Source organism: Rutidosis leptorrhynchoides, chromosome 4 (genome assembly GCF_046630445.1).
Source record: "Rutidosis leptorrhynchoides isolate AG116_Rl617_1_P2 chromosome 4, CSIRO_AGI_Rlap_v1, whole genome shotgun sequence".
Lineage (NCBI taxonomy): Eukaryota > Viridiplantae > Streptophyta > Magnoliopsida > Asterales > Asteraceae > Rutidosis > Rutidosis leptorrhynchoides.
The window spans coordinates 584,774,860-584,789,612 of record NC_092336.1 but is presented as its reverse complement, the minus strand read 5'-3'; the positions used below and the strand labels follow the sequence as shown (position 1 = coordinate 584,789,612).

General features: G+C 34.0%; 3 protein-coding genes across 5 annotated transcripts; 2 read left to right on the top strand and 1 right to left on the bottom strand.

The window, feature by feature from the left end:
- The first annotated feature begins 2,922 nt into the window (after positions 1–2,922).
- On the top strand, positions 2,923–6,435 carry LOC139845534 (solanesyl diphosphate synthase 1, chloroplastic-like). The gene is made up of 6 exons (XM_071835785.1): positions 2,923–3,633; positions 3,722–3,831; positions 4,649–4,776; positions 4,878–4,981; positions 5,456–5,583; positions 5,675–6,435. Exons 1-6 carry the CDS (start codon positions 3,369–3,371, stop codon positions 6,221–6,223), a joined length of 1,284 nt encoding a protein of 427 aa, XP_071691886.1. The 5' UTR covers positions 2,923–3,368; the 3' UTR covers positions 6,224–6,435.
- Positions 6,436–7,882: 1,447 nt separating this feature from the next.
- On the top strand, positions 7,883–9,460 carry LOC139845533 (mitochondrial ATP-independent inner membrane protease subunit 1a). 2 transcript variants are annotated; one of them, XR_011758385.1, is made up of 5 exons: positions 7,883–8,099; positions 8,184–8,408; positions 8,957–9,067; positions 9,139–9,234; positions 9,304–9,460. XR_011758385.1 is itself a non-coding variant. In XM_071835784.1 (4 exons), the coding sequence occupies exons 1-4, from the start codon at positions 7,977–7,979 to the stop codon at positions 9,169–9,171; spliced, it is 492 nt and encodes a 163-aa protein (XP_071691885.1). In that variant the 5' UTR covers positions 7,883–7,976; the 3' UTR covers positions 9,172–9,460. The 2 variants fall into 2 exon arrangements, 1 of the variants encoding a protein (XP_071691885.1); XM_071835784.1 differs by having other exon boundaries at positions 9,139–9,460.
- A 476-nt stretch (positions 9,461–9,936) lies between these two features.
- On the bottom strand, positions 9,937–13,562 carry LOC139845531 (large ribosomal subunit protein eL20z-like). 2 transcript variants are annotated; one of them, XM_071835782.1, is made up of 4 exons: positions 13,276–13,562; positions 12,508–12,583; positions 11,298–11,412; positions 9,937–10,609 (listed from the first exon to the last, which is right to left on the bottom strand). In XM_071835782.1, the coding sequence occupies exons 1-4, from the start codon at positions 13,496–13,498 to the stop codon at positions 10,310–10,312; spliced, it is 714 nt and encodes a 237-aa protein (XP_071691883.1). In that variant the 5' UTR covers positions 13,499–13,562; the 3' UTR covers positions 9,937–10,309. The 2 variants fall into 2 exon arrangements, with proteins under 2 accessions (XP_071691883.1, XP_071691884.1); XM_071835783.1 differs by lacking the exon at positions 9,937–10,609 and adding an exon at positions 10,674–11,157.
- Between the last annotated feature and the right edge of the window lie 1,191 nt (positions 13,563–14,753).

Genomic DNA, 14,753 nt, shown 5'->3' with positions numbered 1-14,753 from the left:
TTTCAAAAGAATGCAATGTTTACAAAACGTATCATATAGAGGTCAAATACCTCGCAATGAAATCGATGAATGACGTGTTCGTTCATATGGATTTGGAGCGATCGTCACAGTAAGAGTGGGCTGCTCTACATTCAATCACATCAGAGTGACCCCGAAGCGATCTTATTCTAGTTGTGCGATGGAATCCGACAGCCAATTGTTGGCTCTGAATAATCAGTCCGACAAAAAACTCAATTCTTCTATAACATAACGGGGCGGGGTTGCGCACGAGCTCAAGTCAAACTTTTGGCTTGCTACAAGCTGAGCTCGGGGACTGCTAAAGTCAGTCCCTCAACAGCTAAAGTAATTGCTTGATCTGTCACCCTCCAGACCTCTTGAGGTGGTGATCTTGATGGGGTTTTGTGCCGAAGTTTATTACGATGCTAATGGCGCTAACGACTCAAGTTAACTCATTATGGTTTAGGAGTTATGGCCCAAAATAGTAAGCATCTCTAGTTATGGCTTAAAAGTGGTTTTGTTGGCTAGTTTAAGATGGTGGATAGAGAGATTTGATGTGATGAAAAGATACAGCGGCTCATGGCCATTGACTATGCATCGGGATAAGACCCGCTCCCGACCCATTTGCATGTTTTCTATGTAATCTATTTTCTTGAACGGCGGATATATCAATACAAAACACTATAACAAAAAGCTAGAGAAAGTTACAACGATTTAACGGACCAAGAGTTCTAAGATACATCTTTACAACCTTTCTAGTTAAGCCGTAAAAAAAATTAAAAATTCAAATATTATCGAAAACAACACTTTTCTTCATTGTATGCAAATTAAAAGTAATGCTATTCGATATCACCATAAAATTCACAAAGTAGCCGCGATCATGACATTTGTACATGCAATTTAAATCCTTTGAGGCTCTCCTGTCTTCCAACCATTGCACCATTCGGGCGAAGACATAAGCGATGGAATATGAACCTCAACCGATATCCGAATGCAACTCTAATGAATGAATGCTTGCTGTTTCACAACCAAAGAAACGATGCTCCCTACATTCAAATGCCATATTACATGTTGGGCACATAATATAAATAATCTCTTGTCTTCGAAAAGATAAATTTAAACAGGTCAGAAGTTCATCCAAAGTTAGACGGCAAAGGAAAATAATACCGTATGAATAACGGATAATCCATGAGGTTTCTATTATTCGACATATATAGTTGATGTTTTATGATAAACATTCTACCATAGTATCTTATACACAGTCTATTGAAAAATCTTACAATATAAACATTGAAACATACATAAAAACTATATATAATTAACTGAATTTAAATTAGATATAGAGATTGTAAGCATTGTTATGAATTTATGTTGATAAAATTTGATTCATTGCCTTTATGTCAAAAGTAATAGTACTGATAATATTTTTATTTATTTATTTTTTTTTTATTTTTTTGACAATGATAGTTTTTTTCTTGATACGGAGTATTGTTTGTAGTCAACTACTACGTATTAATCAGGTATAATAACAAATACACTATGACATACGTAATAATTTTCGATTATTTGATGCACTTTAATAATCAAAATATTATTGCTTATTATAGGACCACAAATTTGATTGCAAATGGTGTTAAGTAGTGGACGTGTTGAATACATGGCTACACAAGAAGTGTAGTAATATTATTGCTTAGTCACCATTTTTCGTATCTTTTTTATGGACTCCGTATTTCAGATTCGGACTAATTAAACACCAGACTATAAATTCTATTTTATGTTGGTTTATGATAATCAAATAGTTATTTTCTTTTTAGCGGTAAAAATGATATATTAAAAAACGCTTTCTAACAAGGCGCTAAGAGAAAAAAATTATAAAGGCTTTTGAAACCAAGTTTCAATTAGACACTATATCACTTCTATTTATAATATGAGATGGATGGAGTAACTATTTATTCACCTATATTTGTTTACTTTTAAACTGAATGGTTCAGCGCGCTGAATGTTGAATCATTAAACGTTCAACGCATTTGTTCTTAACCTCTAAATGATAGATGATGTTGGATGATTCAATATTAAATGATAAATCATTTAAAGTTGAAACACTTTATTAACTATTAAGCACCTACATTTTTATTCATATAACACGTTAGTTAGTTAGATAATTTTACGCAATTTATATCGTTCATTAAAAATTATTATCAAATAATTTATTTTTATTTAGAACTAAATTTATCAAAAACTTTGAACTATTCAAGTTATGAATCATTTAGTTTTATCAAACTTATGATAAACCCGTGGATAAACATGTTACATGTGTGTTATACACCAAAAAATCACGAGTGCTTTTAACTTCACATGATACTATGCTTGTACATGTTTGGCAAAAAGGTTTAATCTGGCGGGGAAATTCTGACCCCGTGTGCCTTTGGCACTTATACCGCCCACCCAGTAAGGGCTAAGTATACCGTGTAAGACACCTCCCCCCAGTATCCAGCGAGAACTTGCAGGCCGAATATCGCCCCCGGAGGGATTCGAACCTGCACCCCATATTTGGCAAAGGGTATATTCTCGTGGGTCCAGGGTTCACAGGTGACTGGTACCACTGAAGCACTGCTTCGTTGGTTATGCTTGTACATGTTACTTGCAAGTTATTTTCCATTTACCAAAAATACTACTCTACTTTTATATACCAAGAGATGATTTTTATATCAATTTATATTTATATTATTAGTTATTTTATTACTATTATTAGTGATTAGTGATGAAATCATAAAAGTGAAATGCATAGGTCATTTTTTTCTTTAATCACACAAAAAACCGAAGAAATTTAGTAACTTTATTTATATTAAAGAGAAAAAATAAGCAGAAAAATAGGAACTTTTCACCAATATCACACAACTCGTGAACGTTTCTCAATTGGCCACCAACTGCAATGCTACACACACAAATTTAACCCGTAGATAAGGTGCCCTATTTATTCCAATTTCTGTATGCATATACCACCATCCTTTGTATTATTATTGTCAAAATCAAGAAATCCAATACATACACCACAATCACTGTTTTCAAATCACTTCCAATTAAAGCGATATCGTATTCATAAACCCAAAATTCATTGCTTAAACTATGTGGACTTTTTGGATCCACTAAAAATACAATATATCTATTCAAGATTGCATTTTTTTTTACAAACTCCCTAGTTTCAACTTAAATTTTTTCTTAATTCCCTATACTTCTCTCATTTCACATTGTTTTTATTCAAGATTATGGACTTTTGGGTTGTGGGTATTTGTTTACATTCAAATTAGCAGGTTTTCTGATTTGGGTTTTTGATTTTATTGAATAAAGTTTTGATCTTGGTGATATTTAAGATGTTGCCGGCGACATGCCATAATCTTGAATTTGGTAGAACTGGTTTTGCTGATTTTTCTTCTTGTGGGTGCTCTTTCAATTCTTCATTTGACTTGTTTAACAAAAGAAATTATCAAAGAAAAGTTATTAGGAGTGTAAGTAGGGGCTTCTATGGTGGCGGTGGCGGCGGTTGCAGTGGCCGGAGATTGATATGCTGCCGCCGTGATGGTAATTATGCAAAGTGTAGAGTTTTTTCTACTGAAGCACCTGGGACCTTGGTTAATGGTACTTTTATTTAACTTAAATTTACTTTAATTAGTTGTGATAATTACTGTAGTTAAGTGGTTTGATATAATATTATTGTTATGAATAGGGGATGTACCAGGCCCACCAAGAGTATCAAGTGAGAAGAAAGAAACTACTAATGATTTGTTTGAAGTTGTTTCTGATGACCTTTTAACATTGAACAAGAATCTTCAATCTGTGAGTATTATGTTCTTAAAATTTGTTTTCATATTTGCTACAATTAAGTAATTTAAGCTTGAGTATTGTGATTATTAGTGAATAGTTGGGAGTGATTTTTCATAAGTGTGTTCAAAATAAGCAGCAATCCCATGGCTTTGAAAACGGTTTTTTTCATTAAGTTTAATCTGAATATGACATTAGTTACACACTGTAAAAGTGCGTCTCGCGTTAAAAAATACTGTAATAATCAGCCACAAGCACCTAATATCCATCATGGTTATTGATAGATACACTAAAAAATAAAGCAACTTATACGTATACTACAATTCCTTCTTGCACAGTTTTGGTGTATGAATCGAAAGTTAAAACTACGGTTCCATAGTTATTTTTAAATTGATTTTAAAGTTATTATATCAATGCAACCAGAGGTATCTGTCTGGTTTCGCCAATAGTTTTCAGCAACTCTAAAAAATATACTTCTTCCGATCATCCCTTTATATGATTGTGTTTCTTACGAAAATAACAAATAATTGTAGCATTGATCAGAAATAGTATAAGTTACCTTTGAGGGGATACTGATCATGACACCCTTTTCGGAAGATTTGAGCACGAGTGTGAACTATTTTTTGCTCTTAGTTCCCTTAATCTTGCTTTTATTAAACATGTAACAGTCAACAATACAGATAGCCATTCACTTAAGCTAAGTTTATCTTTTATCCAAATTTGCAAGTACCTCTAAAATATTGCGCTGCTACTCTTTGTTCTTTTGGATAATCATTTACTCCTAATGTAGATAGATAGATCTGAATTTTGTTGTACGTTTTTGATGCGGTAGATTGTTGGTGCGGAGAACCCGGTTTTAATGTCTGCAGCCGAGCAGATATTTAGTGCTGGTGGGAAGAGAATGAGACCAGCTTTGGTTTTTTTAGTGTCAAGAGCCACTTTAGCACTTACCGGTTTAGAGTGAGTATCTTATTTTCTTTGTTTTAGTCCTCTCAACAGTTTGATACAGAATTATAAATTTGTATTTTTTATTTATTTTATTTATTAATTTATTGACTTAGGGAACTCACAAGAGAACATAGGCGTTTGGCAGAGATCATTGAAATGATTCATACTGCAAGCTTAATACATGATGACGTGTTGGATGAAAGTGACATGAGAAGAGGTAATATAAACCTCGTCTGAACATTGTATATAAGTATATTATGATTTTAACCACCGAGCCTTTGGCTGAGTGGCGTTACCATGGAATAAGTGTCCCGGATCCCTTGAGAACGAAAAACATGACTTGGGTTCGATTGATGGGTTTCCGATGGGTTTCCTCCTGGCAGGTGTATAAGGTGATATGATCTGCTGGGTGGTTCCACGTGTACTGGACCCCCGTCAGTGACACTCCTAACATGCTGTTCCAAAAAAATATCATGATTTTGTTGAAGACTTCTTAATTTACCGGCTGTTTATTACTACACTTCTTAAAGTTCGATTTTATAGTTTACAGATGTTTCTTTAGAGCTGGAACAGGACTTATGTTTTGTAAACTGAAAAATAAAACATTTGAGCGCGTTTTCAGTTATCGAATTTTCAAGAACTAAAGATTTTCTGCAACTAAGCTTACCACCCTATTTTTTTGTATGAGCAGGGCAAGAAACTGTCCATCAGCTATACGGTACACGGGTGGCTGTTTTAGCCGGTGATTTTATGTTTGCTCAATCGTCATGGTACCTAGCAAATCTTGAAAATCTTGAAGTCATAAAGCTTATTAGCCAGGTACATCATTGCATTATATAGTACTTTAAAGTTTAAACTACTTTAAACCATCAATAAATGAAAAGGGAAGCTATATATTTAACTATGACAGGTTATTAAAGATTTTGCAAGCGGTGAAATTAAACAGGCGTCAAGTTTGTTTGATTGTGATGTCAAACTGGACGAATATTTGATCAAGAGTTACTATAAAACAGCTTCGTTAATCGCTGCTAGCACAAAAGGAGCAGCAATATTTAGCGGTGTTGGGAATGATGTCAGCGAACAGATGTATCAATACGGTAAGAATCTTGGTCTGTCGTTCCAAGTTGTCGATGACATTTTGGATTTCACACAGTCAGCAGAGCAATTGGGAAAGCCAGCTGGCAGTGACCTGGCAAAAGGAAACCTGACGGCACCCGTGATATTTGCTCTTGAAAAAGAGTCGAAGCTGAGGGAGATTATTGAGTCAGAGTTTTGTGAAACGGGGTCTCTCGATGAAGCTATAAAATTGGTGATGAGTAGCGGTGGGATTGAACGAGCACGGAGTCTAGCTAAACAGAAAGCTGATGTGGCAATTCAGTGTCTGAAATGTCTTCCTCATAGCGCATTTCGGCTAGCACTTGAGGGGATGGTCAAGTTCAATCTAGAGCGTATTGACTAAATGGTGGTTGTGTGCAAATTGATGCGTTTAATTTGTTCTTGAAGCTGTAAAAAACGATATCGTTTTGGGAGGCTTTTGGTGTTTGATGATTTTGTAAAATGTTATTTATAAAATTATAGGAAATTCATATAGTTGGAAGAAAGGAAATAAACATTATGGATGTTGTATACTAGTTATATATTCTTTAAAGATGATCATAATTTTAAGTTTTATGTGGCTTTCATGGTTTTACATAACTACTCTGTTTCATAGGCATTGCATAATTGAGTCTTGGGTCACTCTCCTAGATAGATCTCTTTTCCTCAACTTCATTTATAACTTAACTGTATGTGACCATGGCATCTTTAATGCATTATTGCATGATTATGGGTCTCAAAAAAAAATACTAGTAGTTTATAATTTATATTTATAATAATAATAATAATAATAAAATATAAACCATACATGTTTCTTTTATCAGAGATGCACTCATAAATAAATTATAATTATACTCAGTGTGATAATTTATTTTGAATTCATATTCTTAATTGTATTAATGTTTTCAAATTACTAAAATATAAATATAAATATGAATACTCCCATATTCATTGCAATACATCATTTTAATATGTTTTTGAAAGAACAGCTATATTGAATGCAACATATTTAAATTAATAAATAAATACTGATATTAATTAATGTAAAAAAAGATATTATATAAAAAAAATTATTTTATTTTGTTATAATTAAGTCTACTTCTTTTATCAATTTAATAATTTTTTTAAAAAGTCAAAAATGGATGTGACAACTTGGAGTATAGGGGTAGCCTTCTAAAAATCTAAGCTAGTAATTATAGGTATATGATTAACCGCATGTGTATTTTTCATTTAATAATTTGTACATCTTGGTAAATAAAATTTTTATTTATTTTTTACTTGGTCTAAAAAATAATCTACTTGTAAGAGACATATAAACATAGACCCTTTTCTAAACAGAGATAAAAAAAAAAAAAAAAAAACATGTAATACAAAATAAAAGTAAACAATCCCTAATAATAAAATAAAAAATAAAAGTACACAACCCGTAATAATAAAAATTGTTAGTCGGGATTAGTCACTTGGTACCTCAGTCGAAAACTAGAGAGAACTATTCAAATATTGAGCTCTGACCTATTTTAACGGATAGATTCGACTTTTGAAGAAATAAATGAGACTCAATGAATAAATTAAACTTTGACTAGGAGTGTGCGTGGTACGGTTCTGGACCAAACTTGTTCGGTTCGGTTCCGTCCTGAATCCCAATTTGAAGCTAAAACATGGACCGAGGACCGGACCAAATATTATCGGTTCGATTCGGTACGGTACGGTTCGTGTATTTTTAGTGTTTTTTTTTTCAGTTTTGGTCCGGTTAAGTCCGGACCAAAGACCGAAAATCCCTAAAACTATGGACCAAGGACTAGACCGAAAAAGCTTGATTTGGATTGAAATCGGTTCGGTCCTATCTTCAGTTCTTCCCGTACCATGCGCACCCCTAATTACAGCCCAAAATAAACCTTTCAAGTTAAAATACAAAAATACAAAGGGTAAAATTAGGCAAAACATGAACTTGAGAGTACTTGTAATACAAGTTTAAACTCTGATGACAAAATTGAAATTTGGTTATAAACCCCGTTATCCTAAATCAAATTCAACCGGATAACCCTAATTTCCCCCACAATTTCAGGCGGGTAGATATTGTATTAGTTGGCTTCCGATAGTAATAATCAAGTAAAGATATGAACTTATGGTTATCTAAATTTACCGGAATTGCCAAAGAATCAATCGGCCGAGCTGCAGTTTTTGCTAAATTCCTCTGTTTACTCCACGTCACCAACACTTACATATTTTCCCCAACCCTAGTAATACTACTACTTCAATTTCTATCTATATATAATGCAACTATATAATATATAATGTGGTGATTGATATTAGTTTGATTACAGGTGTACGGTCCAAGTATGCTGCCGACGTTGAATTTGACCGGCGACGTCGTTTTATCAGAATATATATCACATAGGTTAGGGAAAGTGGGTCCAGGTGATGTTGTGTTGATACAATCGCCTGAAAACCCTAGGAAAATGATTACCAAACGAATTGTGGCAATGGAAGGTGAATCTGTTTCGTTTTTAGTTGATCCTAGTCGCAGTGATCGATCTCGTACTGTAACGGTAACACTTTTTTTACAAAATTTGTAAGCATTTAGGATTATTAATTTGATTCTTGCTGATAATTGAACTTTAAAATTAGGGATTATTGTAATGTGGTATGTGTAATTAATGTGCTTATGGTCTTATGTAAATTTTGAAAACCTAATAAGTTCGTTTTTTAAGCACCCATGAGCTTACCCACTTGAGGTTATGAGCTTAAATAGATAATGTGCCTAAGCTCATAAGCTGTGAAAAACGAGTTAAGTGGCTCGTTAAAATTTCAATAAAGCCGTAAGCTGTAAAACCAAGGTTAGTAAATCTTCAATAAGCTGATTAGCTGCAGACCAGTGTATATTTCACTTGTATACGTACATAAACTCACATATGTGATTATATTTACATGTGCACACATTTTGTTGACTGCCCCTGCAGCTGATAATATTCTATCTTCAAGTTCATTAAGTTTATGTTGTTTGTTTAATAATCTAGTCGTATTTATGTAATTTTTGATGTACTGTTTATCTCTTTCAAATTTGTCGTGTTGTATTTTTGTGAATTTGAACTAATAGGTACCAAAGGGACATGTGTGGATTCAAGGGGATAACATATATGCATCTAATGATTCTCGGAACTTTGGTCCAATTCCTTATGGTCTTATTCAGGGCAAAGTTTGTTGTAGGGTGAGTACTTAGTTTCATTATTTTTATGTTTACAGTTGAATCTAATTGTGCATGTGTATGATTGGCTGTAGGTGTGGCCAGTAAATGGTTTTGGGTCGTTATAACATCAAGATTGGTAATTTTAGCACATTACTTGGATATTAAGCATACTATGGGAGTTTTCAAAGGTATTACTTACTTTAATCTATCATGTTCTTTGGATATGCTAAAGCATGTTTGGGGTTAACAATGTGTAGAGCTGGTGGATCGTCAAAACTGCACTAATCATCAATTCTAGATATAAAGTTGTATATTTGAATTGGATTCTGTTGATGATGATTATATATCTTTCAACCTTTCACAAATGACAATAATCCCAATGGAAATTTTAATGATCAGTCTTGTTTGCAAGAATTATGTCTTTGTATATTGTGAGAAGCATGATGACCATTTCTTATTGCACAATTGAGATTGTTTGCATATTGAGTTTTTGCTACTGAAAGTTGCCTGATGAAATTGTGGACTACCACTCCGGTAGGCTTTAAATACGTTAGGAGTGGCAACGTCTTGATGTAACCATTCAAGTTGTTTTCTATAATTATGTCTGTCAAGGCTTTTTGTGGGTTGTTACTGACGCTATGATTAATTGAATAAAAGTATGACAATTTGAATTTGATGCATTATATATGATATAACTAGGTAACGGACTAAGATACGGTATGAATGCTTTTGTAGCATACTTAACTAGCATGCTAGTTTACGTGTTTAGGGCACTGATTTACAGTCGGTAACCTTTGGACTGGTCTAGCCTTCAGGATCCACTAATTTATACTGTATTTATCTATTACTTCACTTGAATAAAAACATAGTTGACTATCCCAATCATACCATACCACTGTGCATGAAAAGGTCTCCAAGAGTCCAAGGGATAAAATTACATCAATCACCTGAACCATCATGCTCACATTACAAACCATGATAAACACACCCAAAATAAAATAAAAAATAAAAATAAAATAAAAATAAAAATAAAAATAAAACAATACAATCATTCTCGGATGATATTTGATGCTTGCCGCAACAATGAGTAGCACGATTATTCAACCACGAGTTGTGCTATATTTTATACACATCTGTCATGATATCTCTGAAATCATTTAGAAAATGGAGACCCGAAACTAACCCCGAGATATCACACAAATTGGAAGACTAAGAAAGGTAATTCGAAAGAGACCCAGTCTAGCCATAACCCTAAGTGTAGAACTAACTCCAAAAGCTAGCTTGAAGGAGAGAACACTTGCACGTATAAGCCACCTGCCATATTTTACCATGGTCTAGGATGGTTGAGATAGCCAACTTAGTTTCCATCAGTGCAAAGTTATTCCCACCACAAATTCTTTCTGGTTTGAACTCAATTGCATCTTCTCCCCAAATTTGACAATCATATTGTACAAATATAACCGGCAAAAAGATATGTACCCTGGCTGATGTTAGGTCTCCAAACTCGGTCTCATTGTATGTGAATGTGACTCGTGTTGATACGGTCAATGGAGAGTATATAGCCTACAAACCTCATACAGAATCATGATTACTTGTTTACATAAACTTTAAAACTTTATTTGCAGATAATTTAATAAATTTAGTCACATGTTTAGTATGCATTTGATTAGATATTCACTCATTTTTGAGGTAACTCAACCCTTTAACTAATTCGATTTGTCAAAACATCTATAAAACTAATTAGTAGATTCTTCCATCATCAAACAGCAAAATCAACAAACAAACCTTTAATGTACAACACGTTTGTTACAACTAATAATTTGATTATAATTATCTAAAACGTATAATCAATTTTCAAAATGAATCGTGTTTATATACGCAGGAAATACAATTGACAACTAGGGTCAGGAAACATCACACTTGACACATTAATACATAACCCACATTACACATTCACACCATTATATACCCATTTATATTTTATATTAATACAACCTTAAGTACCATCCACTTAATTGATTTCATATATGCATCAGTCCGACTTCTTCGTTCTATACAACTGACCTCAGATACTTGATAAACCACCAATCAACTTGTAACACCAAATATCACTGCAACGGTCCCAATAATAAAAAGGAGGTGTTCTATCAGATTAGTTGATGTTTAAAGTCACGAATTCTGATTTAACTGTTAAGAAAGATGATAATCTTCTCCTACATATATATTCTACCAAGAACATGAGAAATCTTACAGCAACTAGGCATGCAACATATCCAGGTTTCTCACGGTCATCATATCGAGCACATAGTAGAATGAATGCTCCAAGATACCATGGGATTGCAGCAAAGAAGAATCCGACAATGAACCTTCAGGGGGAAAAATGGCAATATATTACCTCAACAATAAACATACTTCTATTGATAATATGAACCCAAAAGTGGGACAAAACGTAACGATAGTGGTTATTACCAATCAGACCCACAACTTAATCCTTACCTACCGAACATTGGCCACAAACAGTAACATGACTCTAGCCATGCCCATTATAAACGGATAAACAGGTAAAGTTTTCCCTGTTCAGGTAAGTAACAAAGAGGGGAAGTATTTTTGCTCAGATGCACATGGACTAACCGAGTATCCTCGTAACTGTTTCCGACCCTTTCCCTAGCCGCCCCAAAATGTGCAGCCTAAGAGGTTTGAACCTAAAACCTCTAAGATGTCACTACTAGGCTACTTTGGTGACATTATAGCCACGCTCAATATATACTAACTAATTCCAAAAAGATTAAACACGGAGGTTGTATGAGGCTATGACATGTAAAAGAAACAGTAACAAGTGCATCTGCAACAATATTGAAGAGATTCTTGAAAAGGGGCCGGCATGTTACAAACACGGAGGTCGTATTTAGCACATAGACGATTTTGAGATTGTGGGAAACAAAAGATAGCTACCTCTATCAAATCCCCAAGACCTAAAAATAATAATCGAAACTTGAAAGTAAACCATATAACAAAACCTTTATCCCCACTCTGACAGGTTATGTTATTACAGACTTAGAATTAAACAATTAATAAAGGCAATCAGTAGGTTTAATTCACGCACCTAAAGTTTGTTTTATATTACTGAAGGTCCTAAACAGATTTTAAAGAGAAATAGAATTTATTTAGTATGAGTATATACTGTAAATCTTTTGAACCAGAAACATTCGATTAGGAAAAAAGAGATGATATTGATCTAGGTCTAAGAAAAATCTTAAAGCCAGTTACAGAGTTATTCAGCTACATAGTAGAACTACTAGATCACAGATTCACAATTAACAAGGCAAATTTAGCATTTTAAAGATGAATATCTCATTTGGCTGATTTAAATTAGAAAGAAATAGTATATACGCAAACAAGAACGAAGAAACCAACAATACTTCACTTCAAATCATATAAGGTAACGAGCTGATAAAACTTACAAGACCCATCCAATCCCAATACCACAGCAAGGAAGGCGACGTTCTCTCACAGGTCTTCCCTCAACGACAGCATAGCCTACAACACCATACACATTCTTAACATTTAAAGTAAGGTTTTGCATAATCAGTATCGTAATTTTATGATTTAGACCATCCTATTTATATTTTGTACTAATTCAAAACATGCTCAAACATCAATGTATACTACTAATAGTTGACCTAGAATGAAATCATTATTATGATAACACATCAACAAATATTAAATTGAAACTAATTACTAATCATCACCAATCAGGGGCGAGTTTACATAGACACCTGTGGTGTCACGGACACCGCTGGTTCGAAAATTTTTAGTAGAAAATACCCGTTAAATTGTATAGGAACCATTAAATTAATTGGAGGACCCCAGATATTTTTCAAATTTATAGATATTCTTTTAAATTGTGTAGGACACTAATAAATTTAACTAACGGCAGCCCATATATCATTCGAATTTATAATATTTTTAAGGTAAACTACTACTAAAATAACATTCAAATATCATTAGTGCTGGAAAAAAATTCGGGACCCCATTCAGTCGTAATTCTAGAATCGCCACTGTCACCGATATGGCCTAGTGATTGACGTTGCCATTTGGAGGCCTTAGGTTCAAACTTTACTAGTTGCTCATTTTGGGTCAAACTTTACTCGTTTAAGCTGACATTATTAACTACGGAGTATTACCTTATACTACTATTAAGTACTATAGATAATTGGGGTTAATCATACCTGGAATCGAGTGGTAGCCGTGAACATAGGCGTTGACCAGAGGTCCACCTGGTGCTCCGGGAGGTGGAGTCGGCTGAGGAAATCCCATCACCGGCGGTTGATAGCTGTGACCGCCCTGAAAAGTACCGTACTGATACGGGGGTGGTGGCGCTGACGGTGGTGGTGATTGTTGCTGATCTGGATGATGATGGTACTGATTTTCATATTTACCTGATTCACTCATAATTTGTTAATTTAAAGATTAAATAAGACGAATGAAGAAACACGAATTTTAGGGTTTTGGATTTAATCTTTGGATCATAAGAATATGGATTTAATTTAGGGTTTTGGATTTAAAGCCCTTTACTTTTACATTCATCACGTGAAGTGCACGTTTCTGTTTTTTTTTTCTTTCGAAAAAACTATTCTCAACCCATGTCAAAAGGTAAATTGTGCATTTTTTTTTTATATAAAAAATGAGTTTTTGACTTTAACTGTATATGACCTCGTTAATTCAATATGTCAAGTTTTTGTATCAAATATTTGAAGGGTGATGTGGTAAAATTTGATCGAAAATTAGAGGGGAAAAAATAAATAAATAACAAAAGAATATTAATAATAAATCATGATCGGTTGGTTAAATTCGTCACTTTTCCGTCAAAAATTCAACTAACGCCCCTTTGTGTCAAACTTTGACGCTCTGTTAATGGCGTCAGGGGCGTCAAAGCCCATTCCACCTCATCTTATGGGTAAAATTGACGATGCGATGGATGCAGTCTAAGTATCGCTCATAACCCACGGGACGTAAGAAATCTACTTGGAAAAAAGTAACACTAATTTTATTTGTAATGGTGTGTGTGGCTTTAAGGCGTTTAGGAGGTGTGAGTTAGAATCTCACACCAAAAGCAACGATCATTGGTTTTGATAAACCAAAATACAAAAATTACCCATGTGAAGAATAATAGGTCATGGGTTTATTTATTAAGTCAAAAGTTTATATATGTTTATAGTGGCACATAAATGGACATAAAATCATAAACCCTATCATAAATATAAAATTCGAGTCTAAATCTACATAAAAACTCACACTCAACCTTCTTATTACCCACATACTAATAACAGCCGAATTTTATGCCTTCCCATTGGTCCACGTGTCCATCTCCTCTCACAGATTGTTACCGCTCACGATTTGCACCATTTTTCGATCGGCCAAATATGCGAACCGGGAGGGGAGTGCTGAACGGTCCAAGCCGGAAATATTATTTAAAAAAGAGAAAAAGAGGGATTGCTTCATCATCTGTGCAAACAGGTATTGTTGCCCCATACTCCCCATACATTGGACACCCCGACCTTAATGAGTAGCATGCTTCTTTGTTTACAACTCTATTTTCTTCTCCAATTCCAACTCTGATTCCAGTTTTCCTATCGCAAGGCAAGCTCCATTTTCTCTCTTCGGTTTACCAGCACAGGTATTTGGTATTCTATTTCATGTTGATAAC

Bases quoted from the DNA above. Each gene is read 5' to 3' on its own strand.
- LOC139845534 (XM_071835785.1), top strand. From the start codon at position 3,369: ATGTTGCCGGCGACATGCCATAATCTTGAATTTGGTAGAACTGGTTTT. The intron at 3,832-4,648 runs GTGAGTATTATG...TTGATGCGGTAG, and splicing joins TGAACAAGAATCTTCAATCT to ATTGTTGGTGCGGAGAACCC. The intron at 4,777-4,877 runs GTGAGTATCTTA...TTATTGACTTAG, and splicing joins TTAGCACTTACCGGTTTAGA to GGAACTCACAAGAGAACATA.
- LOC139845533 (XM_071835784.1), top strand. From the start codon at position 7,977: ATGAACTTATGGTTATCTAAATTTACCGGAATTGCCAAAGAATCAATC. The intron at 8,409-8,956 runs GTAACACTTTTT...TTGAACTAATAG, and splicing joins ATCGATCTCGTACTGTAACG to GTACCAAAGGGACATGTGTG. The intron at 9,068-9,138 runs GTGAGTACTTAG...GATTGGCTGTAG, and splicing joins AGGGCAAAGTTTGTTGTAGG to GTGTGGCCAGTAAATGGTTT.
- LOC139845531 (XM_071835782.1), bottom strand. From the start codon at position 13,498: ATGAGTGAATCAGGTAAATATGAAAATCAGTACCATCATCATCCAGAT. The intron at 11,413-12,507 runs GTAAGTTTTATC...TTCCCCCTGAAG, and splicing joins ATTGGGATTGGATGGGTCTT to GTTCATTGTCGGATTCTTCT. The intron at 10,610-11,297 runs GTAAGATTTCTC...TGAGGTTTGTAG, and splicing joins ATGTTGCATGCCTAGTTGCT to GCTATATACTCTCCATTGAC.